The sequence below is a fragment of the Hippocampus zosterae genome, chromosome 2, assembly GCF_025434085.1.
Source record: "Hippocampus zosterae strain Florida chromosome 2, ASM2543408v3, whole genome shotgun sequence".
NCBI lineage: Eukaryota > Metazoa > Chordata > Actinopteri > Syngnathiformes > Syngnathidae > Hippocampus > Hippocampus zosterae.
Genome location: NC_067452.1, coordinates 13,687,340 through 13,715,276, shown reverse-complemented (window position 1 = coordinate 13,715,276; position 27,937 = coordinate 13,687,340). Strand labels below are relative to the sequence as shown.

Genomic DNA, 27,937 nt, shown 5'->3' with positions numbered 1-27,937 from the left:
TAAAATAAGTGTCCGCGAGCATCTTCTTACCAAACTCAGAAAACAGCTGAGCCATGATGCTTGCAATGCAAGTCCAAGGGCCCCCTGGTGTCGGCTTAATTCGTAATACAGTACACAAATACAATATAAATAAGAATATATTTTTCATACTAGTCTGGGAACATGGAATATACACACATAATGTTTTTGCCTTAAGTTCGGCCCAAGGACACATACTTGTGGAAATAATACACGTTTGCTCATGGATCCCCCCCCCCCCTCCCCATAATGTTCTTCCCTTGATATCTTGAGACCCACATCAAATTAACTGCTGGGAGACAGCATATATATATTACTTCTTTCCAAAATTTGAGATGTGAGCTCTGCTTGGTAGAAGGGAACTCAGTTAAGTAGCTTGTGAGCAATTCTTAAAAAAAATTAAGCTTCTTAAAAAAATAAAGCTTCAATGTGTTTACTGCAACGCCCAGTCGAAGTTGACTCTTAAACCAAATGCAAAACAAAAATATTTAGGCTTTGTGTGTTTTAAACAACCACATTGCTTAATGCTAACACATAATTGGGAAATGAAATTCACGAGGGGGTCAACAAATAGCATCTTTGTGGAGGTGGACAACAACACTGTCACCCAACAATGGATATTTAAACATAACAGTCCAACAACAATATAACAAGACTCACAGGCACACATTTGTTATCACCTGTGAAGAACTATTTCATTGCTGAGGAGTGACAGTGTTTAGCAAATGTGGAATAAATAAAGTATACCGTACATTGCATTGGTATGTCAATAATATACTGGCCGCATGTAGCCAAGGCATACACACAGCAAGCGGTGCAGCATAATGGCTGACAAATTGATTGAATGTTTTTATAAATTACATGAGTTTTTCCTAATTAAAATACATATTACAAATGTTTTTGGGGCAAGGAAGGAATAAATTATTGGCATCTCTATTCATAACACTGGGGAAAGATGATTATAATTTGGGTGTGGTCACGGAACAAATTCAAGTTGCATTTCAAGGCGCCATTGTATACTGTAGTGTCAGCTTTCTTCTACTTTACACCGACATCTGCCGTTACAATATGTGTTCGACTGTCTTGGAATTGTGAATCGTGAGACCAGTCTGGGCAACTCGTATCCTCTTCACACCTTTGTAGTAAGAAAAAAAAAACACAAGAACGCTTCATCATTCGAATTTGACTTTACTGCTATTTTCTGCTATGCAATCATTGACGGCATCAGACATGCATAAAATATAAAAGCCACGCAATTGCACTGTAAACAATAAGAAAGCATTGGGAAAAGCAGATGCAGCATTATGGCACTGTTCCTTCACAACATTTGGCAAGACACAACTGAATGTTCAATCGCCGCATATGCCCATTTGATCACTAAGGGCCTTGGGCGTAAAAAAATTAAAAAGGCATACGGGTCAACGTAACATATATGCTTGCGCTCACTCTCGCTCTATGTATAGCCCGGTATCAAATGGCCCACGGGCTGGTGGTTGGGGAGCCCTACACTACACAAAATCCTTTTGAAGACAGTTCACATGAATATAGCTTTGGTTTGTAGAACTGTGTGCTGCGATTGCTTAAAGGCAATATAAGAACAGTTTAGATTTGACACCAACGTGTTTCCAACAACTTCATTCATTGCTTGGAAACACTTTGGTCATTTTTAAATTGAACTGTTCTGCTCGTATTTTATGATGAAACAATATTCTAAGGGAGCTGATGGGACAACGCTTGAATGAATCCTTTACACTACTTTTTTAATCTTCTTTTTTTTTTTATCAGCTACATTGTGGAAGTATGAGACTTGAGACGGGCTGAGAACTGTTTATGCTATGACTTGGAAAAACATTCAGGAAAAAAAAAATGCAATTAGATAAGACAAATCCTGAAAGCATTTTTGCCACACTCATGTCCACACGCCGCCTGCAGCTGGTGATGGACCAAATACGCCGAGTGCAACTACACAACACTGTCTGACTCCAAATAGTGCTCGTGACGCCCAAATCAGCTTGATAGAGTATAGCTCACCTGTAACCCTAGCGAAGATACACAAACTGGATGGTTAGTAGAAAAACAATCTGTCATATTAGCAAATTGCCCGACTAATCGGTGTCTCGCCATAAGGGAGAATGTCCAGTGTTCATCAGTAACACGAATAAAGTTGCGAGCGCAGACCCCTAAAGGCATCTTCGTGCTCGCAGCCAGCATCGCCACCTTGGAACGGCGCTGACTCAGGCGGCACAGCGCCCTCCAGTGGATCGGGCTGGCAAAACTCCACTATGAAGTCCTCCTCAGAGTCCAGCAGCAATCTCGACCACGCACGCATGTCCAGATGTGCGGCCGTGCCGCCGTATTCCTCGGGCAGGACCGAGAACGGAATGTTCCGGTGGAGGGAGCGCAGGTCTGAGCTGTGAAGCAAGTACTGTACAAATAAACAGAGAACACCACTTCGTCATCACAAACAATTGGAGCGGCGCAAACGCACTTTGAAAATTACATTGTAGAAAAATACTCCTCCTCGCATTCCGTATGGAAATGGGACATTTTTCTCTTTTTACTTGGTCCAGCATCCTTCACACATTTTTATACCTAAACTTTACTTTCTACATCAAATGATATCTCCGTAGCTTGCAAGGAAGGCACTCTTGAGTGCACATGACTGTCTGTGTACAGGCTACCTTTGTTCAATTGACATCGACATATTGGGCACCCCTGGTATACATGTTATATGCTCTTTTTTTTTTTGCTAGAAATATGTGTTCAATTACAGTACATCTTGTGTCTTTAGATGTTGTATTTCAAAGATTAACTAATCACCTCTCAATATAATAATATGGGTCAGTGAAGAACAGGATGGATGTACAGTGTACAGTATTGAAATTACATAGAAGTTCATTATGACTTTTACCATCTCGTGGAAGAACATTTCATTGCTTTGGCTGTCATATCACAAAGACAGTGAGACCGACAAAAATACACTATTTGTTGAAAACAAATGATTTTCGGACCAATTAGGTAACCTTTAATAATTTGCTGTGGTATACCTGATGAGTTCACAAAGCACAGTGGTAATGATGGCAATGTAAGGGAGCTGATGGGACAACGCTTGAATGAATCCTTTACACTACTTTTTTAATCTTCTTTTTTTTTTTTTATCAGCTACATTGTGGAAGTATGAGACTTGAGACGGGCTGAGAACTGTTTATGTTTATATGGTTTATGAGTGTGGCGATAGATTCTGTACTCAAACCCCCTCTGCCTACTTGCTCGGATTCTTCAGCCGAGATGTGCAACAGATTCCTTCAGTTCTTTATTGATAAGGTCTCTACAGCTAGGATTCCGGTCCCAAATACCGCATCTGACCCCTCTGTCCATGTTCCATGTTCAGCTGTCCTAAATTCTTTTGATACTGTGTCCTTGGCGCTTTTGGAGGATGTAGTTCGCCAGACGAAGCCATCTGGCTCCCCTTGCGACTCTCTTCCCCCCACGCTTCTTTCAGGAGGTTCTCCCGAGTGTTGGTGCATCGGTCTTGGATATCATCAACAGCAGCCTTTCTTCTGGTGTAGTTCCCCAACAGTTTAAACATGCTGTGGTCCAACCCTTGATCAAGAAACTTGGTCTTGATCCAGATGAGCTGTCAAGTTACAGACCCATTTCCAAACTGCCTTTCATTTCCAAAATTCTGGAAAAAGTGGTGCACATGCAGTTGAAACTTTTCTTGGATGAACATAACATCTTGGAGGTCTTCCAGTCAGGTTTCAAGACGATGCATAGCACGGAGTCAGCCCTGTTACGCGTTTCTAATGACATCCTCCTGGCAAATGACTCTGGAGACCACGTGTGTCTGGTTTTATTGGACTTAACTGCAGCATTTGATACAGTGGATCACAGTATTCTGCTGACTCGTTTGCAGCACTTGGTGGGCATTGGCGGGAGTGCTCTTGATTGGTTTAGGTCCTATCTAGCTGACAGGACCTTTTGTGTCAGCCTTGGCTGCTCTGAATCACGCACTGCTTCCCTGTCATGTGGTGTTCCACAGGGCTCAATTCTGGGGCCTCTGCTGTTCTCGCTGTATCTGCTCCCATTGGGTTCCATCTTAAGGAAACATGGTATTCCTTTCCACTGCTATGCAGATGACTGCCAGATCTATGTCCCACTGAGCAAGAAAGACACCTTCTCATTAAGGCCACTCCTATCCTGTCTGGAAGAAATCAAAACCTGGATGGCACAAAATTTCTTGAAGTTCAACGAAAATAAGACAGAGGTGATATTGTTTGGCCCCAGTGGACCTTGTACATTCCATCCTGTAGACTTGGTCCCCCTATCTCCTTATCTGAAATCAACGGTCTCAAACTTGGGACTTAAACTGGACAGTGATTTCAAACTCGATCGGCAAATTGGTGCCGTTGTTAAATCCAGCTTCTTTCACCTTAGACAGCTGGCCAAAATAAAACCTTTCCTCTCACATGAACACTTTGAGACAGTAATTCATGCCTTTGTCACATCCCGGCTCGATTACTGCAACGCCCTGTACTTTGGAGTCAGCCAGTCCTCCATCAAGCGCCTTCAGCTGGTACAGAATGCCGCTGCTCGCCTCTTGACTGGTACTCGTAAGAGGGAGCATATAACTCCTACTTTGGCATCCCTTCACTGGCTCCCCATTCATTTTAGAATTATTTTTAAGATCCTCCTCTTTGTTTTCAAATCTCTGAATAATCTCGCGCCACCTTACCTCTCTGAGCTCATCCGCCCCTACACCCCTGCCCGGCGCCTCAGGTCTGTGGACCAGTCTTTGCTAGACGTACCAAGAACTAAACTGAGGCTCAGAGGGGATCGAGCCTTTTCTGTTGCTGGTCCATCTCTCTGGAATGACCTCCCACTGAACATTCGGCAAGCCTCCTCGCTGCCCATCTTTAAAGCCCTCCTCAAAACTCACTTGTATTCTTTGGCGTTTGACTCAGCATGACTTAGATTTGCTATTGGTTTTACTGCTTGGTGCTTTCTACCGCCTTATTACTTATTACTTATTACTGATTCGTCTTACTGTTTATTGTATATGTTAAATCGCTCCATGTACAGCACTTTGTATGCAGCGATGGCTGTTTGAAAGTGCTCTATAAATACTGTTGACTTGACTTGACTTGACTTAATGTGTCATGTTTTTTGCTGTTGTTTTTTAAAGAAACTATAGCTTGCAATTTCCAAATAGTCCTTTGTTCCAACCTATAATGTCTGCTAGGAGTGAGAGATTTGAAAGAGACTAGCTACCCTCTCTGCCATCTTCTCCTTCAGGAATGGCTTGATAACAGCAAAGATGCCTTTGAAAATCCGAGGCTCGTTAATAATGTTGACAGCCTTGATTTGGATTGGGAAGCCGTCCTGTAAATGACAAAAGAAACACTTTTCAGACAAACACAGCCGATACAGATTTGTGTGCAAATATAAGTAGCCAATGCTGTTATAGAACAAAAAGGTGACTAATTCCTTGATTAACACTGAACAAAAAGGAAAATGCAGCGCTTTTGTTTTTCTACTCCCATTTTCCATGAGCTGGCCTCAAAAATCAAAGACGTTACCCCATGTTCACAAAATCTGTATTTCTCTTAGACATTGTTCACAAATCTGTCCGAATCTATGTTAGTGAGCACTTCTCCTTTGCCGAGATAATCCATTCACCTCACCTGTGGGGCGTATCGGTGATTCTGATTGGACAGTATGATTATTGCACAGGTTGTCATTTTTGAGATCCGCTCATGAAAAACAAAAGTCTTACGTTGACATTTTCAACCATGATGTATTGGTATGTATTTTTAGAGGAAAAAAAATTACCTGTAGAATGCTCACAACCTTTTTGGCGAGAAAAGGACCCGGATTGGAAGCCTGAGACATACCAACGCCGGTATAATCGGCCAAGATAACGATACCATTGACCTGCGTCTCCTCTGGCTGGATCAGCTTCTCCAGCGTCAGATACATGGCCCTCACATTGTCAACAAACGGGTAATCGTTTGCTTTCCATTTTCCTATACGACGAGACGCAACACAAATAGTCTAAACTCTCTTTTAAATGTATTTTATATAATATCTGTTAATATCTGAAGAACATTTGTATATATGAAGTTACATGATTTTCAATGGGAAACATTGTTTTCATCCAATTTGGTGGTCAGACTTTTTGGAACAGGTTAATCAGGAAAACCGAGGTTCCACTCCAGTCACAACAATTCTCTCTATTCTTGAAATGTTATAGGTCAATTGTACAGATTTCACATACACTTAAAACGCCATTGTATTATTTTAACTGGAGCCAGAGATCATAAATTGTGCTCATTATTGTATTTACAATATGCAGGCTGTGGACACTGCACAGAAGGGTTTCTAATAATGAAATAGTATAGTGATGATCATTATCTTTGCAAAGGCCAAACATCCCCTCATGTTGTGTGGCCAGTGAAAGTACAGGATGTTTAAATCCCCATGACCTCCTTAATGGTGGTTGACAAAGATGAATGAATATATTTGTGCTAATAGATCCTGTTTACGTTTTCAAAGCAGTTAAAGCGGGCCGCCTTAGGGCAGATACCAACCTGGCCGAAGACAGAGGATGTACCTTCCGTTCGGGTCCGGTCGAGGCAGGACTGTGAGAAAGCCCAAGTCCAGCACATGTTTCACTGAAGACGGCTTCAGGTCATGGAAGACCTCTGGCCAAGCCTTCCGTCCAGCATGGTAATTGAGCAAGAGCTGTAAGGCTCGGTCATAGTCAAACTTCCTGGCCCGCAGGAAGCGCAAGAGGAATGAGTCATCCAGCCTTGTCCTCAGATTGGGCTGCTCCTGCACATTCCATACAGACAAAAAAAATGCAACTCAATAAAAAACTGGGTGTGATTGTAAACACTATACACATTCGCATTTCTACCATGATTCGTTTGACATGCAGCAAATTGTGAAAATATACCAGAAGTTGTCACCACACATACCTAAGGACAATTTCTCATCTTCAATAAAGCTAGAATGCATGTTTGCGAGACACATGATGAAGGTGGAGAACCACAGAAAACCACAAAAAGTACGGTCTTCTCCGCGTACACCGGCAAACAGGCAAATTCAATACAGCAGTGCCGGATATATTTTAAAAAATTGAAAACTGGACTGAATACAGGCAGAAAATACCTTTAGTATCATATCTCGAAGGGCTTGTACATCCCGTAGACGCCATTCCGGTTTTTCCTGAAGCTCTTCCCGTGCCTTGGCCACCAGCTCGGGGCTCAGGGTGCAGGTGTAAATTGGTGGTGGGGGGCTCGGAAACCAGCTGTGTTCTAACGGGCTGACTGGACTGCACCGTGGAGCGGCAGACTCAGCCATGGACTGACTGGATGAAGCTGTGAAATTGGGAAGCACCACACGGTCACAAAGTACTTTCCAAACACTTCTTGTAAAAATAAATAAATAAATAAATAAATAAATAAATAAATAAAAATTAACAAATAAAAACAGACCACATAAGATCGTGCTCACGTTTATTCAAAGTCGAACGGGTCGGTGCAGGTTGAAAGCATCATTCGTCACCGACTGCATGGCTAATTTGATTTAACATGACCCTGAAAATAAAGACAATGCAACAAAACTCATGTCAGACAAAACGAATGAACTTTGTGATTTAAATTGCGATTCGTTTGGTAATCCGTGAATCGAAATACTCACCTTCAATGTTATTCGCTATAACGATCGCAAGACTAACTGTAATTACACCCGGGATGTCGGCTACACAGTTTATCATTTCCGGGTAGAAAATAAAGAGCTCACATTGGCTAATGGAAATCACATGAGACGGAAGCGATGTTTTTTTTTACTGCATTTGACGCAGACTTTTTGTAAGCGCCAGTGATACAAAAACACCCTCTCCGTTGCAATAAAGATCAACATTTTGATCTACGAATCCCCTCCAAACACACGCATCGACCATCAAGGTTTCTTTTCAAGTTGTGATTATATTCGTCCATACAAGTATACCTTCTGTCGTACCTTAACATTTAAAATGAACATAAAACCTAATATTTTTTTCCATGACGACGTACAGTTAAAGTGGCAGCCACAAACCTATACCACCATTTTGAAAGGTATTTTGAAACTTGAGAAGTAACTGTCAGCAGTCCCGAAGTCAATGTTTTTTTTATTTTTTTTAATTTGTATGTGCCCTGTGATTGTCTGGTGACCAGTCCCGGTTGTACTGAATACTGTACTGCCATTGTCACCAAGAATCATCCGGGACAGGCTCCAGCACAACTGCCATCTTAATGAGGAAAAGTGGCACAGAAAATGTATGGAGGACAATCTTACAAGACAGTCATCACAGACAGCAGTTGATGATGAGTTCAGGTACAATTATACTCAGTCGTGTTTACATTTACAAGAGCAAAAAATAATAATAATAAAAAAAATACACCGCACTTTCACGAAAGACTAGACCTTTCACCATGATTATTCACCGATTCCTCAGGGTGGCAAAATTTCACTAGTAAGCAAACCCTTGTCCTTTATCCAAGGCTGAGGGGGAGAAAATGTTATTGAAGTGTAAATTAACCTGGTAGCCCTTTGTATCGCTCACTAGGCAAGAAGTCACATTCACTTTCAAAAAAGGTTGCTGACGGCTGCGCTATATGATTTGGACTTTGGACTAATTGCAAACTGAATGGTGTATAAATTATTGTGTATTATTCTTCAATTCATTCATTTTCAAGTACTCATTCTCATTAAAGTCATGGGTGAGCTGGAGCCTATTCCAGCCGCCATGGGCGAGAGGTGGGGTCCACACTTGGCTGGTTTCAGCCAACTGCACTGGATGCATACCAATAAATGAAATTATCTTTATTAGGGCTAAAAGATTTATGCTTGGGCAATTTATTTGCATTTTCAATATTCTTTATTGGGGTGGTAGTAATATTGGACCAGAGTGAACATGCCGAGTTGCCAACTAAATCACTCAAATGTGTGTGGGAGAGACCCCACTCCTCCATCTCTTCATTTTTACATTTGTCCAATGAATTTTATGGCTGTTTATCAGTCCAAATCAATATGTTATCAGTGACCCTATAGCCCTGCCACATTGCACCATGCTTAAAAAAATCTTATTCAAGGTCTGTCCTTAATTTCTTCATTCAGTTTGTATCGTAAACACTTGTGTTTTAAGTATATACAACTGCAAACGTGTGCAATGTAAAAATAGACGTTGATTTATTCGTTCATCTTCACATTGTATGGCAAATATTTGCTTGCTTTTAAGGCAGCACAGGTTACAAGGCACACTTAGCTTTATTATCGTTTCAAACATTACATGAGCGGGTCGGGTGTGACACAAAAATATACACACTTATAATAAAACTGGAAAACCTAATCAGGGTGCCTACTTATCAATGAGTAGTTTTGAACACACCATTTCATTGCAGTAAATCAAACACGTTTTCGTCTGGCCAGTGAGATAAGCAATCTCGTAGGTTTTTTTTAGGTTGGATGAAATGCCTTTGTGACAAAGATTTTTTTTAAATCACAGGAGAACTTGAAATATAAAAACACAAAACACAAAACAGAATGCAAAGTCCTGTAACATTCATAAAATACTGACATGGTCCCATTGCCATGTCGACCTTGAGCTTTTCCGCCACACACTGGGGACATACAAAAAGAAAGCCACATTGGTCATTGAGGAAGTATTTACACAACTAAACAAAGTTTGAAATGCCAACCATACCCAACAACTGTATTCTTTTTTTCTGGTATTAAACTGTTGTTTAAGTTGTAGACTCAAAATAGAATCATTACTTTCAAGGCATTTCACTACTTTATGTTTCTGTCAACTGGACAGCTTCAAAGCTGTTTATTTGGAAAAGTAGAAGAAAAAAATAGACCCAACCATTCAAATAAGGGTCATTAGATGGCCTCTTGCTTGGTAATGGTCGACTGAGGGATGGAGGTTGGCTGCTTGGGGACAGTGGCTATGACTCCTTGAGCTATTTTGTAATGTTCTGAGCTGGACGCTGTCGGCGGAGACGGTATCGGGGTGTCCGGAGTGGCTGCAGAGCAGAACACAAAGCAACAGGAGCCAGTTAGAAAGAGAACGAGGAAGAGAGGACCCACAGCATAAAATTATGAACAGTATTATACAATTTATAATATATATTTCGAATGTATTATTTTATATAATTGCTCTCTATGCGGTAGAACATGTCTCAAGACAATGCTATTTTCAGATCAAGAACAAGCACTTTTGTGAAATTTCTCAGCGCATTAAACATGTTAAGAAAGAATAACAGAAGTTTTCTTTGACAAAGTAAGCCAGATTAGTTTGCATGAAGAATTTAAAGGATTATTCCCGCAAGCCCTTTTAGCTAAAAACATGACAAGGCTGCAGAGGGAGTTGGGAGGGAAAAACTTGAAATGCAGCATTCAACTGCAGCACATTTAGGTCAATCGAAATCCAGCTGTCAGAGAACCGTCAAACTATCTTATTTGCTCAAATTCGCAATGTAACAACTGACTGACATCCTTGTGGAATTTTCAAAAAACAAAAACACCCCCCGAGTGAACACTTGAAATGTCTCTACAGCAGGGGTCAGGAACCAATGGCTCGCAAGCCATATGTGGCTCTTTTGATGATTGCATCTGGCTCGCAGATAAAACAAAATATTCTTGCTTGTTTAATCCATCCATTGATTTTTTTACTACTCATTTCCTGTTAAGGGCTGCAGTTGGCTCCAGGAGCAATTTTGATTGGATAATACTAGCCTACGTTGGCCGTTGCTGCGGAAACAGATCAACGCCCCCTTTTGAATCAGCCCGCTCGGTCATTAGCTCAAAGCTAATCCTAAACGAATAAGGTGGCGAGAAGAAAAAAAGATTAGGACTATGGTCGACCTCAAGATGAATGGACCGACGGATTCGCCTTTGTGGAGAGAACAGGTTCTGCGGTGTGTCTGATTTCCAATGACAAAATACCATTGACGAAACGGTCGAATATAAAGCTTTGACGCGCGCCATGCAACGTTTGCATCAAAATACCCTGCGAGAGACAGACAGCGGAAAGGAAGCGTGCAAGCTACTGAGGAGGGTGCAAGCTAGCCAGCAGCAACCCCGCATATGGACCCGGCAAGCTTTCTTCCATACCTCTGCATCCAATGCTGCTCCGTTACTGAATATTTTTGTGTTATGCATCCAGCCCGACTTTCTGTTGTTACTTTGTGTTTTTGTATATAAAGACTTTTACTTTTCTACTTCCGTGTCCTATCTTCTTCTGGGTCTAAATTCTGCTCCTCATGTGACAAGATATTAATTGAATATTCATTGAAAGTTGAATATTCATTTAAAGTCTGAGGATATGGATAATTTGACTCCTTATTTTTAATAAACAAAACAAAATCAATTTCTGAAACTTGTTTATGATTTAGAGAACGTGTGAGATGAAAATGTTGTTTAGGTCACACGATCCACAAGGTCAATTTCAGGGTCAGATTATAGGTCAAAAGGTCAAGTCGTTAAATATGCACCAATCTTCTAAATGCATATTTGGAATACTTGTTGAACTCCCTTTGCACAAATATCTGTTTTGTGACGATTGGGCCACAAGTTCCTGAGATATCAGGGTTCTAAGAAAGGCAGCCAGGTCCTTTTTTGCAGAAAATTTCCAAATTCGGCGGGGCGGATTTAGTGTTTTCTAATCACTATCAACAATACACTAAGTTTCATTAAAATCAAAATCTGCTTGGTTAAAATTGTCTTTTGACAGTGATTTGGCATGGAACAGAAAAAAAACAAAAAACAATTGATGACCAACGTACACATCTTCTACTGTCCACACTCATCTCCTCTCAAATAATTATTCAATTTGTGCTGTTTGTGTCAAATTATGTGAGTAGCATCGTTTGAAACATCATCGTAATTTTGACCCATCAGCTTGGAGACACCAAGAAACTTCTGCCCGTAAGGGCTTAATGGGAGATATTTTTCACAGAAGCTTTGGAGAAGGGCCTCCCTTAGTAGCAATGGACAAAAAAATTTCAAAAATATATGTTGAGGAAAAATCAAGTTGTAGATTGTTTCAATCAAAGGCCTTTTTAAAAAAAATCTATTTTCTATTGACTACATCATACAAAAAACATTCTCAAAAACTGCAACTTTTTTGACTCCCCCCCCCCCAAAAAAACCCCTGAAATTTCTCCAGACCCATCATCTATTTTTTTTTAAAATTCTTGCTGCATTGTGCTGAGGCAGAAGGGGTCCATCCAACTAAATTTGCCATTTTCAAACACTGTAATTTTGAGGAAATCTTGTTGCCATTGTTATTCTTTATTTAGTGAGTTAGTTTTTGGGGTACATACAAATTTGTCCATTATGGATGGGCGTCGGCATGTTGCTGGCCACTATTACGTTGCTGCTGAGGTGCTCTTGAACCAAGTGTGGATGAAGTGAATGAGGTGCATGAGGCGCTTCATTGGCAGAGCCTGGAAGACAAAAGCGCACACATCATAAATGGCACCAATTGCGATAGAATGCTCCTAAACATGTCAACTGAATGAATAGTAGAACACAACGTTCAGTATTAGCAGCCTGTTCTGTCCACGGTGGCTTGAAAAAAGGCTGCCATGACTGCCAGGAACGTAATTTAAATGTGTCCGAGCAACTCAGTGAAGATCTAATAAGGAGAATTGTAGATTTACACAAGTCGAGGAAACCCAAACTGTGAAATGAAAACCAATTGGTTTGGATGTTCCGGCGCAAACTATAAAGTACAGTACCAAGTTTTACTAACAAGTATTACTGTCCACAGTGAAGTGGATTTTACATGGCCGTTACACCGAGAGGCCATTTTCTGGTCAGACGAGACCAAACATCTGACTCACGAAAGAGGAGCCCCGTGTATCTCGTATTCTGGCTAAGTGAAGGTTTTGTGCATCTGTCAACAATGCAGCTATTTCCGTGTTTGTTCAAACACGTCTGCCTGCAGACTGCCTGAATGTGCCTGACTGGAGGTTCATGTAACTTACGCTGAGTGAAGAAAGCTATTTTAATTAAAGAGATGTTAAATTTATATAAATAACACACAGATTGTAACTAGTTCTTGTTATTTAAATACAATGTTTTTCAGACTTTTAACCTGTCAAAAAGAAAATCTACACGAATGCTATTCCGCTCTGATGATACAAGACAAGGCTAAAAATAGATTAGGTTTTAAGTTCACATGCACCACAACCCCCCCACCCCCGCATGAATGAGTTTGTCTGCGAAAACGTCTTATTTCACTGAGGCGATCATTGACGTCAAAGATAGATAGCATGAATTATGGCATTAGAGTCAATCACCGATTTTGTATGGAATGCAAAATATTGACTGATTTCGATCCATTCGACCAGATCAGAGTAAAGTCCACTTCAACCACTATTAACTCACCTCCGAGAAGCATCTCCTGGAGAAGATTGTCAATCTTGGCCATGCCAAACAGTTTGACGAACTGGATTTGTTCAATCATCTGCCAGGTGATGCTCTGCAGGGTCGGCAGCAAGAGTAGCAGCTCCCCGAAACGTCCGCGGGAGTCATATTGCCGGTCGTTGATGTAGTCCTCCAAGCTGACCTGGACTTGGTATCGCATCCGTTTGATCTTTCCAGGGTCACTCAGACCTTTTGCATCTGTGGGCAAACACAAGCCATGTATTTACCAGGGAATTTGTCACAACTAAACAGTCTTCTTATTGGCACAGTTGTATACTTTTTCAAAATGTGACCACATATTTCTGTCAGATGGCAAAAGTTCAAGCATTGAAAGCCTTCCATGAAAGGATGCACGCTATCGGACCCATAACTATCAGACTGACGTTTGGAAGAGAAGGACATCACACTCATCAGTCTGATATGAACAAAACACGCCTCAAAAACATTGTACTTCAAGTCTTATGCCTTTTTATGGGTGACATGCATCCACTCGCAGCCGACAACGAGGCACTCTAAAATGCCAGCAGTCTATCTGCGGGGAAGGTGCGTTTTCGGGGCGTATGCATAGCTAGCTAGCTAACTGCAGCTCCTAATTGCGCTGGATACCCGCTGATGTGAAGGAAGGGGCTCAAATTCCTGTGTGGGAAGGTAGCTGTGGAGTGGAAAGCTGGCTGGGCTGTTGTTTCTCGTGGCGTGGGCCACGAACTGGGCGCCGTTTTGGCCATTCTCAAGAAAATCAAGGAAACTGAAATGGTGTAAGACTAAATCTCCACAATACTGTACAGCATAGTTCTTTGACTTGGCCCAGTTTCAGCAATTACCTGCATTTTCAAACTTGTGTCATGCATTTATAAACAAACCTCTGAAATTCTGAACATGATCACTGAAGGATGTGGTGCTTTGGCTCAGTGGTAGAGTGATGGAGTGCCACACCAGAGGTTGAGCGTTCAATCCCTGCTTGTTGCAACAATAGGGGTGTTCACACGGCAAGATTTGGTCCAGGGCTACCCCAGTAGAGCGTTCACATGTGCCAATTAGCTCCGGCGTAGCCCCGGAAAAAGGCTTACACCAGACCAAATTTTATCCACCTCAGGAGGTGGTTTTAAAATTTGCTCCGGAGCAAATACTCGTTTGCGAAGCAGCACCGATGTAAATTTGCACGTGTGAACGCAACTGGGTTAAATTTGCTCCAGAGCAAATGCTTGTGAAGTGTACGTACAGCGAAAATGTGTTGCTTTAGCGATCTGTTGGACTTCCGTCATGTGTTTGTTTAATAACGACACAAGGCTTGGCTGGTAACATCCTTCCTTTTGTAGGAGACTGGACTGTCTCTGAGTTGTTAGTGTAGTTTGTTCCTTTGTCGTTTGTTCACAACCCCCCGCACCTCATAGAATTTATTTTGTGATTTTCTCTCTTGATTTTCTGTTTGGCGCATTAGTGTTTGCTTTTCTGAGTGTCATTGAAGTCATCGTTGATTTACGTTTTCGGGGGCGGTCACTCTCGAGCAGAAGGCACGGAGACCGAGAAGGAGAAGGACGTGCCTGTCCAGTAGTCGTTTGAGTTGTGTATACGTTTTAAAAAAGAACTAACACGACAGCTCATTTGTTTTCTGTCGTTTTGCTCTGCTGCAGAAACTGCCGTGTTAACGCAAGTGGGGCTGCACCGACGCTGTGCCGTCACGTGTGCACGCTCAGCGGCTTTGTACGCGTGAATGCTCCACACAATTTGCTGTGGTGCAAAATATATCGCAACAAACTACATCAGTGCAGCGCCAGAGCAAATGTGTGCCGTGTGAACACCCCTAATGTCTACTCTGGACGGCCCGGTCACGTAGACTTCACAGTGCAAAGGTACCGGGTTCAATTCCAGCTCCGGCCTCCCTGTGTGGAGTTTACATGTTCTCCCCGGGCCTGCGTAGGTTTTCTCCGGGTACTCCGGTTTCCTCCCACATTCCAAAAACATGCATGGCAGGCTGATTGAACACGCTAAATTGTCCCTAGGCGTGAGTGTACATGGTTGTTCGTCTCTGTGTGCCCTGCGATTGGCTGGCAACCGGTTCAGGGTGTCCCCCGCCTACTGCCCGAAGACGGCTGGGATAGGCTCCAGCACCCCCCGCGACCCTAGTGAGGATTAAGCGGTTCGGAAAATGAATGAATGAATGAATTAATTAATTCATGAAATGATCACTGAAGGATTGGTTAATTAACTGACTTTTCTAGTCCCCTGCCTATTGCTCTTTTGACACGGAAATGGACGTTTAAATGCAATCACACTTGCCATGATGCTTCTCTCGCTTTCTGACGCTTGAAGTACCGTAGCGACGAGTGTTTACAAACATGAATAACTGCAAAGCTCAATAGTACCTGGATCAAAGAAAACAATGGCCTTTAAGCAGGCATATTCGTTATCATCTATTTGAAGCTCCTGGAAGGGAAGCACCAGCTCATCCAGGATCCTCACAGCAACCCGGCCCACCTCCAGCTCTGGACAGTTCCTGGGAATGATGTGATCATTTCCTGCAACACACCAACACTTACCATGACCACCGCAACCGTAAGAGTCAAGATCATTTCCACTGGACTCTAACAAGAAGCATAACAGAGAAAATGTATGTCATTGAGGTGCTGGTTTTACCTAATAGGAGGATATCTTTGTAGAGCATAGACCTCTTTGCAGCACCGAGCAACAAATGTTCTCCGGCATGAGCTCGAAGCAATGCCACCTGAAATAATGATGTTATTTTGAATTAATGTTTAAAAAATAATATAGATATATTGTTTTATATGGAGCCCCAGACATGACATAGGGGAAAAGAATGAAATGCAATTGCGGATGAAATCTAGATAAAACGTGTGCACGAAATGCTAGTTGTGGACAGAAATTAGGTAAGTATGATAGTTGCATAAATTACAAATTTTTTGGCTCAGTATTATTCCCGTTAATAAATTGGATGTCAGGGTAGGCAAATGTCGCATATCTATAAACTACAATATGCAATGTCCTCTACATGTCTTCGGATTCCGTTTTTTGTGTGGGAACGTTCATTTAATATACACGCAAGATGAACAGGAAGTACTTGGTGGAAAGGTGGTTTGAATTCTAATAATGCTTCAGAAAGGTGCCGCGATGCAACATTTAAGCCACCTTAGGCATAGATTATTCCTAACCAACCTTCATGAAAGGCTGTTACCCATCATCCTTTATGGCAGCAATATTAAAAGCGACAGGCCAACACCGAAGTTTACCACAGTTCAGCACTTGGAGACTTCTTTCAGGAATACTGGCCATCACGTAATGACGTCAGTTAGGAAAAATCCGTTTTTTTAACAGTGAACCTTTTCCCATGTTCAAATCGAAACATCATGTCAGGACTTGCTGACCATTTCCTCAAAGGTTAAGGAAATGTACCATAAAGGTTAGGAGACTTGCCTTTCCTAAGCACCGTTTCGAGAGACAGTGTTTTTGATTTGTTATCAGGGTACAACATTGTAGCCCCATTTTGGGCACAATTTGCTGTCGCAAACGATTGTCCAGGTCAGCGTTGTCAACATGGTTGTTGTTGCCACTATAGCAGCGGTGACATCCCGTAGTGTTGACATGTTTTTCCTTTTCCCCCTCACCTTGATTTGACAAGATTAGCCCAATGATCGGAACATAAGGTGATAATGTTCAGAACGAGATTTGATGACACGAGCCCAAATTTGTATATTAGTCTGATCCAGGCATTAGGCAGCAGCCCTGGAATAACGATATCATTCATTTATATTTTGTCGACACATTATACCGAGTTTGGGGCCACAAATTAGTATTCTGTATGCATGTTGTGTACATATTGTGGCTACAATTAATCAAATACAAAATTTCCCATGCTATTTTTGGCGGTCTGTAGATCTGTCCGTTGGAGGCTGCGAGGAAAACGAATCCCTTCCAAATACAACATCAGCAAATGAGTGACCAAGAGCTGGTGATCACACTGTTAATGATTCCGAACTTTTTCCCCAAGGAGGGATATAACTTTCAAACCAGCTCATCATATTGTAACTGAGGATTCAAATACATTAACCACTCTGCATGGAGCGTGTGTGCTTACGGATGATGAGAAACCCCTCCACCTCCTCATTGCAGGTTTTAATCATTTAGCCTGATTTCTTTCAGCGCATGTTTGGAGAGAACTTATTTGGGTGGACGTGTGTCTTGTAGATGGATGTTGTCCCTGCAGTAGGCTGGTTGATGAGTGACCAGAGTGTCTATACAACTATGTACACTGTGTCTGAGTCTTACCTGGTCATCCAGGGGCAGGTCACAAAAGGCCGGGATGTACTTGGCCCACTCCACCAGCACCAGCAGCTGCTGTTTCATGGACTCGCAAACATCCGTGATGGTGGCGATCTTTTTGGTGCGGATGTCGCCGTTCAGGATAGGCGCAGGGGAGCTGATCTAAACGGGTCGGGTCAAGTCAGCACGTTATAGGACATTCATGGTTATTGATGGTGGTGGTGGTGGTGGTGGGGGTGGGGGCGGAGGGGCTTGTAGAAGAAGGCCTGTACCTGTCTTGACAGCACGTCTGCTTGAATGAGTGCATTGATGGAGGGTAAACTGCTGTCTTCGTAGCTGGATCTTCTGGTGCTGATTCGGTCTCTTTCGTTCTGCACAGCTACACACATTCATCTGCATCACATACGTGCTGAAAGGTGCCATAAAACAGTTAGGCCTTCTCTGCTGGCCAAAACGCCATAAGACGTACTGATCTACGTTTACAACGGATCTATATTCCACAGCACCAGACACTTTAAAGCGCTCAAGGACATCTGCACAATTGCACACTTGTTGAACCACAAATACTGCTACTGGTCACTTTAAAATGGTGCAATGATTTTCTGCACCAATTGCACAACTGTTATAGTATTGTATTCTACCACTGATCAAATTCGCTTTGCTCGATACTTTGCACATTGAGTCACAGCCGTCATTGGGTGGTACCACCACACAACGGTACACTTACATTACAGAATGTAATGTAATGATGATGGAGGGTGGATGGTGGTTCGTCTCTGTGTGCCCTGTGATTGGCTGGCAACCGGCTAGCAACCCTGCCGACTGCCCGTAGACAGCAGGTATCAGCTCCAGCACCCCCCGCGACCGTTGTGAGGATAAAGCGGTTCAGAAATTGGATGGATGGATGAAAATAAATCTTTTTTTCCCCTCAATCATCAATGCCCTGCAACTGACTGTCAACCAGTCTAGGGTGTAGTCAGCTGGGATAGGCGAAACCGATGACCCTTGTGAGGATTATTCTCCCTCACAAGGGTCGCGGGGGGAGCTGAATCCTATCCCAGTTGTCTTCTGGCAGTCGGTGGTGGACACCCTGAACCGGTTGCCAGCCAATCACAGGGCACACGGAGATGAACAACCATCTGCGCTCACACTCAATTTTTGTGCAGTCATATTTCAGCCATGTTTAATCTGAATCAGTCAGGCTGGCCCAAGTAACCTCAACCGTTTGTTTAACCGTTTAGAAGTTAAATTTGCCCCGCAAGCATGATCATCACATCTGGTGGGTGTGATGTATTTTATGTAATTGTTTAGTGTTTTGATCATATTTTTGATAAATATTAATTATGAACGGGCGGCCCGGTAGCCCAGTGGTTAGCACGTCGGCTTCACAGTGCAGAGGTGCCGGGTTCGATTCCAGCTGCAGCCTCCCTGTGTGGAGTTTGCATGTTCTCCCCGGGCGTCCGTGGGTTTTCTCTGGGTGCTCCGGTTTCCTCCCACATTCCAAAGACATGCGTGGCAGGCTGATTGAACACTCTAAATTGTCCCTAGGTGTGAGTGTGAGCGTGGATGGTTGTTCGTCTATGTGTGCCCTGCGATTGGCTGGCAACCGATTCAGGGTGTCCCCCGCCTACTGCCCGAAGACAGCTGGGATAGGCTCCAGCACCCCCCGCGACCCTAGTGAGGATCAAGCGGCTCGGAAGATGAATGAATGAATGAATGAATGAATAATTATGAACGCCCTGTGATGATGTAAGTGCACAGTTTTCTTGCTTTTGTTTGGGGGTTTTTGTTTGTTTTTCAATAACATTGATGATTGCTGTAATTGCGATCAGTTCACGGCGGTATTAAGTCCCCACTGCCACAAAGACAGTAAAACTCAAACTTTCTGACCCTCAAAGAGAGGCCCACTGAGTCGTTTCCAAAGAAAAATAAGACTTCCAAGGCTATCATGTTTATCAGTATATGGCTATTATTGCTCATAGGTGTTTGCTCAGCATAAGCCGCTAAGAGACTTCATCACCCTCGAAGTGATCATTAACAAACAACTCCTCTTTGCGTGTTGCGACACACCCGAGCCGAGTGCTGTCACTTGAGTGAGGGAAGCGTACGTTGACATTCGGTCTTGACTCTCGTACCTTCTTTCTTCATGCCAGCCCTGAAGCATTTCTTCAGTCTGCAGTATCTGCATTGATTTCTCTTGTCTTTGTCCACGATACATTGTCTGTTGAACCTGCACACGATACGTTTTGGGTTGTCATTCAGTCACGAAAGACACCCAACATGTATTCTTCCCTCTTGGAGTCTCACCTGCATGAGTACATGTGGTTTTTGCGGACACTGCGTCGAAAGAAGCCTTTGCAGCCGTCGCAGCTGGACGCACCGTAGTGCTTGCCCGTGGCTCTGTCCCCACAGATGGCGCACAAGCTGCCCGCCGTCAGGTGGCCCGTGGCGCTCATGTTGGTGTTCTCAGCCGGCGAGGAATCTGAGGAAAACACGGGACCACGCTCAAGTTCACACAGATTGGCTTCATAGCAGGAGGTACGAAGAGGCTTGCAAAGGCCTGAACGGTTTCCAGTCTGTTTCCCAAATGTTTCCCATAACTCGCCAAAGGAAATCAAGGAGGGGCGTTTTGGACATATTCCAAATTGGAAACTTTGGAATGGTGCGTGAATGACCTGGAAGTTCAGGTGAAATTTCATGAGTGCAGTGTACATCGGGTGGTCATAAGCAGACATCCTTGCAAAATAGACAGCTGTTCTCACCCACATACAGTACGAGGGCATTACAGGACCTTCATTGCTCCATAATTTTCCCCCACTTGAGTGCGTGCCTTAGTCAGGCTTTTGCTCAAATAGTCTTTCAAGTGCATTCAATTACAGTACCTATTAGTGTTTCAAACTTCAATTTTTCAAAATTCCTCCTTTGTTCCCATTATTGCACCGTAATTCCCATGAACTTTTCTACTTAGAAAATTGTTGGAATTTTGCAAGCCTCAGTGTGAATGACATCAGCAAAGACGGTGCTCATAAATCTGATCAGGAGAAACCCCGGTGATCGTTTCCCCTCCTTGAATAGCTCACACGACAAGAGTCTGTGAGTCAACAGCAGAGGCGGCAAAAGTATTCACACTCTGTAATTAAGTCGAAGTACAGATACTGTTTCCATTTAAAGAAATTTGAAGCGAAAGTGAAGCAGTGAAGACTACTTTTGATATCTCGCCACGCCACTCACACTCTACTTCAGTAAAACTACAGATATTTGTGGGGAAAAAAAACACATTAAATGCTGCATATTGTCAGTTAAGAGCTAGAAGCTTTGCTTCAACACTTCCTCACATTTGTGAATTAACTAACAAAAATGCAAGCTTAATAACGATTAAAACAATTCTTGTACGTAGTTTTTTCAGATCGGAGGGACAAAGTGTGAACACTAGAAGCTGGTGCTTTTTAAGCTAGCACATGACATATACGCATTTGCAATGAATCGTTCTAGTAGCAGACATCAAAAAGTTCTCTTCAAGCAGACGGGGAATATCCTGCTTTACTGAATTTGTTGCCATCTTGATAAATGCTCCTCCATGTTGTTACTTCCATGTTCCACCTAAGGGGGCCCGAAGACCTCAATCAATCAAGATTGTAACCGTGCTTGATGCTACGGCTCAGTATTCATGTCTTTTTGTTATGTTGGGTTTCAGTCGTGGCCATGTTGACATATGTGTTTTCAAAAGTTGAGGGTCAAAGTAAAAAGTTCTCGGAAATATACACTAAAGTGACGTACAGATAGCTGATAAATATCTACTGTAATGAGGTATTTGTACTTGGTTATTTCCCACTGCAGGTATACAGAGCATCATGAATGTAGGTTGGGTTCAATCTGATCAGTGGCGACAGTCTTCTTGCAATCTCCCGAGTGGCTCAATCACAGTATACCGTGACACGTCTATTGAATGGAGCTTGCGAGCAGTCCTGGCATGAAAAAGAACTCCTGGGAAAAGATTTCCAGCTTCTTCACAGTCAGGATCGCAGTCAGGAGTTATGGGGGAGTGCACGTTTAAATAAGATGGAAGCATTTAAGATATCAAAAGCAAGGGGGTGGCGGTGAGGTAAAAAAGTAATGATTGTGGACTTATGTAATTGAGCATTTAACAGGAACGGCCACACTGCTCTAACTCACTCAAGTTGGTGAAATTAAGCCAACAGCATCTGTGTAGCCTCTAAATTCAGGCAGATGACCATCGAGGATCTCGTCAAAAGTTGCAAAAGTTCCGCTCACCTGCGCCCATGGCCAGTACATGCATGTTCTCAAACTCCAGCGTGGTGTACGCTGGGTCCAGGGCCTCGCTGTAGTCTGCCATGTCCATGTCTGCCAAAGCGATTGACCACTACCTGACGGTGTGATGGAAAGACTCGTCCCAAAAGCTAATGTGCCCCCCCCCCCCACACCACCCTGCTCCTTCTTCTTCTCACCCCCCTCCCCTGACACCTCCAGCCACCCCCTACCTCTTTTGGCTTGACTAGCTCCACCCAGACGTGGGGTAGCTCCCAAACTTGATGGGGACCTGACAGGAGACTGACATGAGCTGGCCTCCTTCCCTCGTGCCGCGAACCAGCCAAGAGGCGGGGTGCCTGTCGCTGGTTGATGGTTAACTAAGCTCTTCAATGGTGAAGCTCTGTTTTCTCGCTCTCTCTCTTTCTGAGGAGATAGCACAACTTTGATATCTTCCATCCTCTTGTCATCAGCAATGGTTCAACAATTCCCCCGTGAGGGGTGACTGGCTTTGTACATCATTTTTATAACCTGGCCCCATGCTTGTGTCACATGCGCGCATGCACGTGCAGCAACCAAAGGGGGACTGAGGGGCGGTTACACCAGTCCAACATATTCCACAGCTACTTTGCTGCTAAATCGGAACTAATGCCCGCATAATGAAACACCCTAAGACTTTGTTGTTGATGAAATGATGCACAAGAGGATTGTTATTGGTCAGCACAAAACAACCCCCCTTCACTCCCCCCCTCCAGAAAAAAAGTTTAAATGAGTAACTCAAGCCAAGAACGCCTGTCTCAGTCAATCAAGACCAGTGAGTTCATCATTCTTTGCAAGTATCATTTACTGGTGGTTGTAGTCAAGTTGTTTCCAAATTTCAAATTTAAACTGGAATCGCCTCAGCTTTGTGAAAAACACAAACAGTATTGTTGAAATTGTGGTAACTCAAGTGATACTCAAGCTGCTACCATATCCTTTGGTGTGCTTGAATATGCAGTTTAGCTGCAAAATTGCTTTTCATTCTTCTGCAACTGACTGTGGCATTAAACTCACATCCTATTGTAGTTTGTTCTATTCACCACTGCAGAACAAAATTTCACAAATTCAACCTGGACACAAAACAAACAACCAAAACAGACAATTTCTGGAAGAGAAACTGTTTTGGACCGGATTAATTTACATATCACTGTGCAATGTAAGAGCAAGATCAATCCATAATATTTTTACTTACTGAAAAGAAATTCAAAGCCAATCGATTTGTCAGACACGCATTGAGCAAACGAATACATCTTGCACTTCTTCCAAGGAAATGTGGAACCCATTTGTGCGAGAATACCAAAAAGTTATTAAAACAGTTTTCATTTTGTATTCCGTTGTCCAAAATGTGTTTGTGACACGCTGAGAAAAGACCTGCAAAAGTATATTAGTTTTTTATGATGGTCATCATTATGATTAGATATGGGGGACCAGGGGGCTTTCTAACAGCCTTGCTGTCAACATATGCATAAACAATCAATCTCCTGCTAGTCATTCATTAACTGGAGAACACTTGGCAAAGTTTTCCTCTTGCAAGGTAACAACATGCTAATATACCTGTATATATATATCAGTTATGGAATACAAAAGTGCTTCAGTGTGACAGAGCTAACTTTGTCTTTGTGTACATATCTTCTATTTTATATATTTTCTAAATAGTGTCGTTTGTTACTGCCGAAACGGCATTTTGATTTTTCCGTATGACGTGGATATAGGAAGCGAACCTTTAATTCAATATCCTCGGATCCTAATGAAAATACATTTTCATTGCCATATGTTTGCCCTGTGGTTCCTGTAATGAATTACTTTGATGTCCCGTCAATCTACTGATGTGAGAGAATTAAGCCTGTTTTTTAATTTTTTTATTTTTTTTTTTGGTACACTGTGGCCTCGTGGCGCATGTGACACAGCAAACAGCGGTGTTGTATTTGAAGAGAAAGTGCCAGTACACAGCAGCAGGTCAACGATCTGGAGTTCAGCAAGCAGTAAACCTCCAGGTAGGCTTGAACTTTTTAACTGTGCACTCCATTGCATTGAGACCTCGTAAAAGTATTTTTCTTGAGCCCATAACCCTAAACAGTAAACAGTCACTGTGAGATGATGTGCTCAATGAGTGGATTTTGACAAACCTAACACCACACCCCCCACCCCACCACCTCTGCAACCTGTTAATCCAATCACAAACTGAGGTGATTAAGTCCTACAGAATGCCACAACGCTCATGGAATTGATTAACTCATGTGAATCTCCACCCTAAATTTAAAAAATAATAAATAAAGGATTACCGCGTTATCTTGAAGTTCCAACATCCCGCCGCTTTGCTGTGATTTGGAGATTTACCACAAAAAAAGCATGACAAAATAAACCTTCAACAGAATTCGTTTTTGCCTCTTTGAATGGTTTATTTATTATTTATGTATGTATTCATTCAACCTCCATGAGCTGTTCCGTGAAGAACAGAATGTCATGAGCAGCAGACAGCAGACAGCACGTAGGGGAAAATAGAGCAAAACAAATGCTAAGCTAAAATAAACGCATGCCGGAACAACACGAAAATCAGACTCGTCTTTCTTGTCCATGTAAAAACATACAGGGACTTTGTCTCCGGTAGTTGGGGACACTTGAATGTTACAGCAAGAAGCAATCGTAAAGGATTTTTTTAAAAAAGCAACTCAACTGCGGACTGAGTGCACGCCAGAATTTAAGAATATGAAATCACATTTTGATCCCCATTAGTCATACCATACTTGTGGCGTAAATGCCAGCAGATCCTTATTTTCAGGCCAGCACAAGACTAATTGCACGTGTGGGTCTCCGCCAAGCTGGGCATGTAGGCGTAGCAGAAGGACTGTCTTGGTGAGGCACCTGTGACAATTCGATTGAAATCTATTTTGGATGAGCTATCGGGTAGAGGGCAAACAAATTATTAGGAGTGGGACGGAGTCTCCAAGTGCCCACTTCACGGCACTGATTTGCTTCCACCATGTTGAGAGTCAAGTGCATAACTCGCACCCCACATATAAAGGGAATACCAGGTGTGTCTTTGGCCATGATGGAAGTCGAATGTGACCACTCCCACAACAGCGCTGCCCGCCTACCCAGATCCGTTAGCCTGAGCTCACCTGTGAAGTTACAACTGGAGTACATTGCGCCGAGAATTTAGAAAATCTAATCTCAAGGGTTGCAGTTTTTTGTGTGTTTGAAAAAAAAAATATGCATGTAACTTTTTCATGTTGTATTTTCAAAAGATGTGGTAAAAAAAACACCTTCAAGTGAAAGTAAAACAGTATAAAGTGGTTATTTCTCAACATATCTCTTTGACCCTTTGATTTCACCAGAGACTTGTGCAAGCTTTTCTGTGATTGGGTTGAGCGGTTCTGTAAAAAAAAAAAAATTAAAAAATCCACCAGTAAGCTTGTACTGGCCGAAACTGTGAGGGGTTCTCCAAGTTGGCATTTCAAAGGGCATTATTGGCACTAAAATCTCCACTTAAATAGAAGAAATGAAACATGAGTGAGAAAAGCAGGAGAATAGCTTTCTATTCCATTGCTTTGATATTTTATTTTTTTTAATGGACGCATTTGTTACGGATAATTTTAGAGGTCTGGAATGCTCATTCTATGTTTGTTTGTTTGTTTGTGTTTAATACAGTTAATCAAAATGTCATGATGACAAAGCTTGTCAATGCAAATATGACTCATCCGAATGAGAAATTTTAGTTTTGAAGGTGGCCCAATTGGAGGTTTGACCAGCAGCATATTCTGGATTGTGGTGGAAGTTTGAGTCAATAGATTCCTTCGCACAAAAACACGGCCAAACTGTTTTTGCGTGTGTACAGAGGTCATCTCCTCTTACAACATGTTCGATCTGCTCTTCTGCAATGCTCTTATTTGCTCAAGAAGTGCGTTGATTATTTCAAAGCAGGGGGTGGGGCGGGCTAGGTGGAGGCCAAATCAGCTTTCTGTACATGAGTCACCACCTGAGTAAATCTTATCTTGCCTGCCATTAAAAGGTTTCTATCACTGCTCCCATCTAAGTTTTCTGTGAACTCTTCAAGAAAGAGTCATATACTGTAGAGGACTATAAAATGTAATCTGCATGGTTATAGCTTTCTTAATCATGAACTGACAAACTGTTCCGAGTTTTCAGATAGCCTGAAAATCTCCCAAGACGTCATTGTCCAATCACCCACGTGCAAGGTGGCACGCACACGGCAATGCAAGGTGGAGGGATCTGCCCATATACAGAGCCCTGAGCCCATTTTGAAAATCTGTCAATTTTACAGATATGAGTATTTAAATTAGTTGTTGTCATTTGAAAAGTAATATTCTAGAGTCATATTTTTGCGCTTTTTAATGTTTCATGTTTAACAACACGTTTTCTGAAGATACTAATTAAATTTTCGGATTTAGTATCTGATGCCACCTATCAAAGGAAGGCTACTGATATCAGCCACCGATACTTAAGGCAAAAACATATCTGCCATCGCATAAATCCTTCTTAGCAGGAGTTGACCCTGTTCTGCAGCAGTTTGACACATCGGCGAATCACCCTCCACGTCAGAAAGAAAAGTCTTTGTTCACAATTTGTTTTGCTATTGTCCATCCATCCATCCATTTTCCGATCTGCTTTATCTTCACAAGGGTCATGGGGGGGGAGCTGGACCCCATCCCAGCCGTCATCGGGCAGTAGGCGGGGGACACCCTGAACCGGTTGCCGGCCAATCGCAGGGCACACAGAGACGAACAGCCATCCACGCTCACACTCACACCTAGCAACAATTTAGAGCACTGACCATACACGCTATGGAGGCGTGTATGGTCAGTGCGGGTACTTCCTCCACCAGTGCTCGCTCGTTTTTGACCAGAAGCCGTCCGTTTACGTCAGTGATGACGCGAAGGTCGCCTACGTCATGAGCTTATTGACTGGTCGGGCGGCGTCATGGGCAATGGCAGTGCGCGAAGCAAAACCTAAGCTTCGATCTTCCTTCCCTGACTTTGTGGCGGCGTTTCGTCGGGTGTTCCACCATCCTGTGCGGGGAAGAGAGGCTGAGGGTCGGCTCCTGGAGCTCCGCCAAGGGAGACAATCCGTGGCGGACTACTCGATCGAGTTTCGCATTCTGGCCGCCCAGAGTGGCTACGGAGATCGAGCGCTGTGTGGCTTGTTTCGTCGCGGGCTCAACACAACGCTGAAAGATGATCTGGCCACCCGCGACAACACGACCGACCTGGAGGAGTTGATTGATCTCTCTCTGCTCTTGGACAACCGCCTGAGAGAGAGAGACCGGGAGCGCGGAAGTGGCTGGTTTCCTTGCCGGCACACAGCGGATCTCGGTGCATTCCCTGAGACAACTCGGACTGCTGGTTCCGGGGAGCACCCTAGCGACCGGAGGGCAGCCGCCAGGGAGGAGTCGATGAAGCTGGGGGGCGGCAATTCCCGACCAGAGGAGAGACGGTACCGAATCGAGGACCAGGCTGATTGCAACAGTGACCAACCGAGACTTCGGGCCGCTCCCTGCCCGTCGGGACCTCAACCACCTGCGACCGTCGAGTACTGTGAGTCACGACCTCGCGCTGAGTCACGAGAGCCTCGTAGAGTCGACTCTCGACCAGGACGCACCAGGAGACTTGAACTCGAGGGTGAGACCTACGGGGCGTCCCGTACGCGTCAGATCTGAGCCCTGATAGACTCCGGTGCCGATGACTGTTTCCTGGACACCGACATTGCCTCAGAGATAGGCTGTTTGAGCGAGGAACTAGCCGAAAAGAGACGTGTTCACGATCTCGACGGACGCCTTCTAGCGGTGGTAACACGGATCACAGAACCGCTTAATCTCAGGTTGTCGGGGAATCACATAGAGTAC

The 27,937-nt window shown here is 43.2% G+C and overlaps 2 protein-coding genes across 4 annotated transcripts in view; both read right to left on the bottom strand.

Moving 5' to 3' along the window:
- Positions 1-1,190: 1,190 nt before the first annotated feature.
- Positions 1,191-7,830, bottom strand: ttpal (tocopherol (alpha) transfer protein-like). Of its 2 annotated transcripts, none has more exons than XM_052058170.1 (7): positions 7,723-7,830; positions 7,518-7,619; positions 7,192-7,400; positions 6,609-6,852; positions 5,851-6,044; positions 5,290-5,400; positions 1,191-2,443 (listed from the first exon to the last, which is right to left on the bottom strand). In XM_052058170.1, the coding sequence occupies exons 3-7, from the start codon at positions 7,381-7,383 to the stop codon at positions 2,165-2,167; spliced, it is 1,020 nt and encodes a 339-aa protein (XP_051914130.1). In that variant the 5' UTR covers positions 7,384-7,400; positions 7,518-7,619; positions 7,723-7,830; the 3' UTR covers positions 1,191-2,164. The 2 variants fall into 2 exon arrangements, with proteins under 2 accessions (XP_051914130.1, XP_051914129.1); XM_052058169.1 differs by having other exon boundaries at positions 7,537-7,619.
- A 1,398-nt stretch (positions 7,831-9,228) lies between these two features.
- Positions 9,229-27,937, bottom strand: part of hnf4a (hepatocyte nuclear factor 4, alpha) — a 35,512-nt gene continuing 16,803 nt past the window's right edge. The window contains exons 1-10 of one of the 2 annotated variants that reach the window (XM_052058133.1): positions 22,045-22,216; positions 20,080-20,254; positions 19,908-20,002; positions 18,045-18,151; positions 17,779-17,934; positions 16,132-16,219; positions 15,861-16,013; positions 13,459-13,695; positions 12,390-12,512; positions 9,229-10,088 (exon numbers count right to left, since the gene is read on the bottom strand). In XM_052058133.1, coding sequence (XP_051914093.1) covers positions 9,946-10,088; positions 12,390-12,512; positions 13,459-13,695; positions 15,861-16,013; positions 16,132-16,219; positions 17,779-17,934; positions 18,045-18,151; positions 19,908-20,002; positions 20,080-20,254; positions 22,045-22,132 — 1,365 coding nt within the window. In that variant the 5' untranslated portion in view covers positions 22,133-22,216 and the 3' untranslated portion in view covers positions 9,229-9,945. Of the gene's footprint in view, positions 10,089-12,389; positions 12,513-13,458; positions 13,696-15,860; positions 16,014-16,131; positions 16,220-17,778; positions 17,935-18,044; positions 18,152-19,907; positions 20,003-20,079; positions 20,255-22,044; positions 22,217-27,937 lie in introns of those variants that run through there. The other variant, XM_052058134.1, reaches the window with a different exon arrangement.

Coding starts and splice junctions, on each gene's coding strand:
- ttpal (XM_052058170.1), bottom strand. CDS start 7,383: ATGGCTGAGTCTGCCGCTCCACGGTGCAGTCCAGTCAGCCCGTTAGAA. Junction 6,853..7,191: donor TTCGAGATATGATACTAAAG/GTATTTTCTGCC, acceptor TGGAATGTGCAG/GAGCAGCCCAATCTGAGGAC. Junction 5,401..5,850: donor AGGTTGTGAGCATTCTACAG/GTAATTTTTTTT, acceptor TGTCATTTACAG/GACGGCTTCCCAATCCAAAT.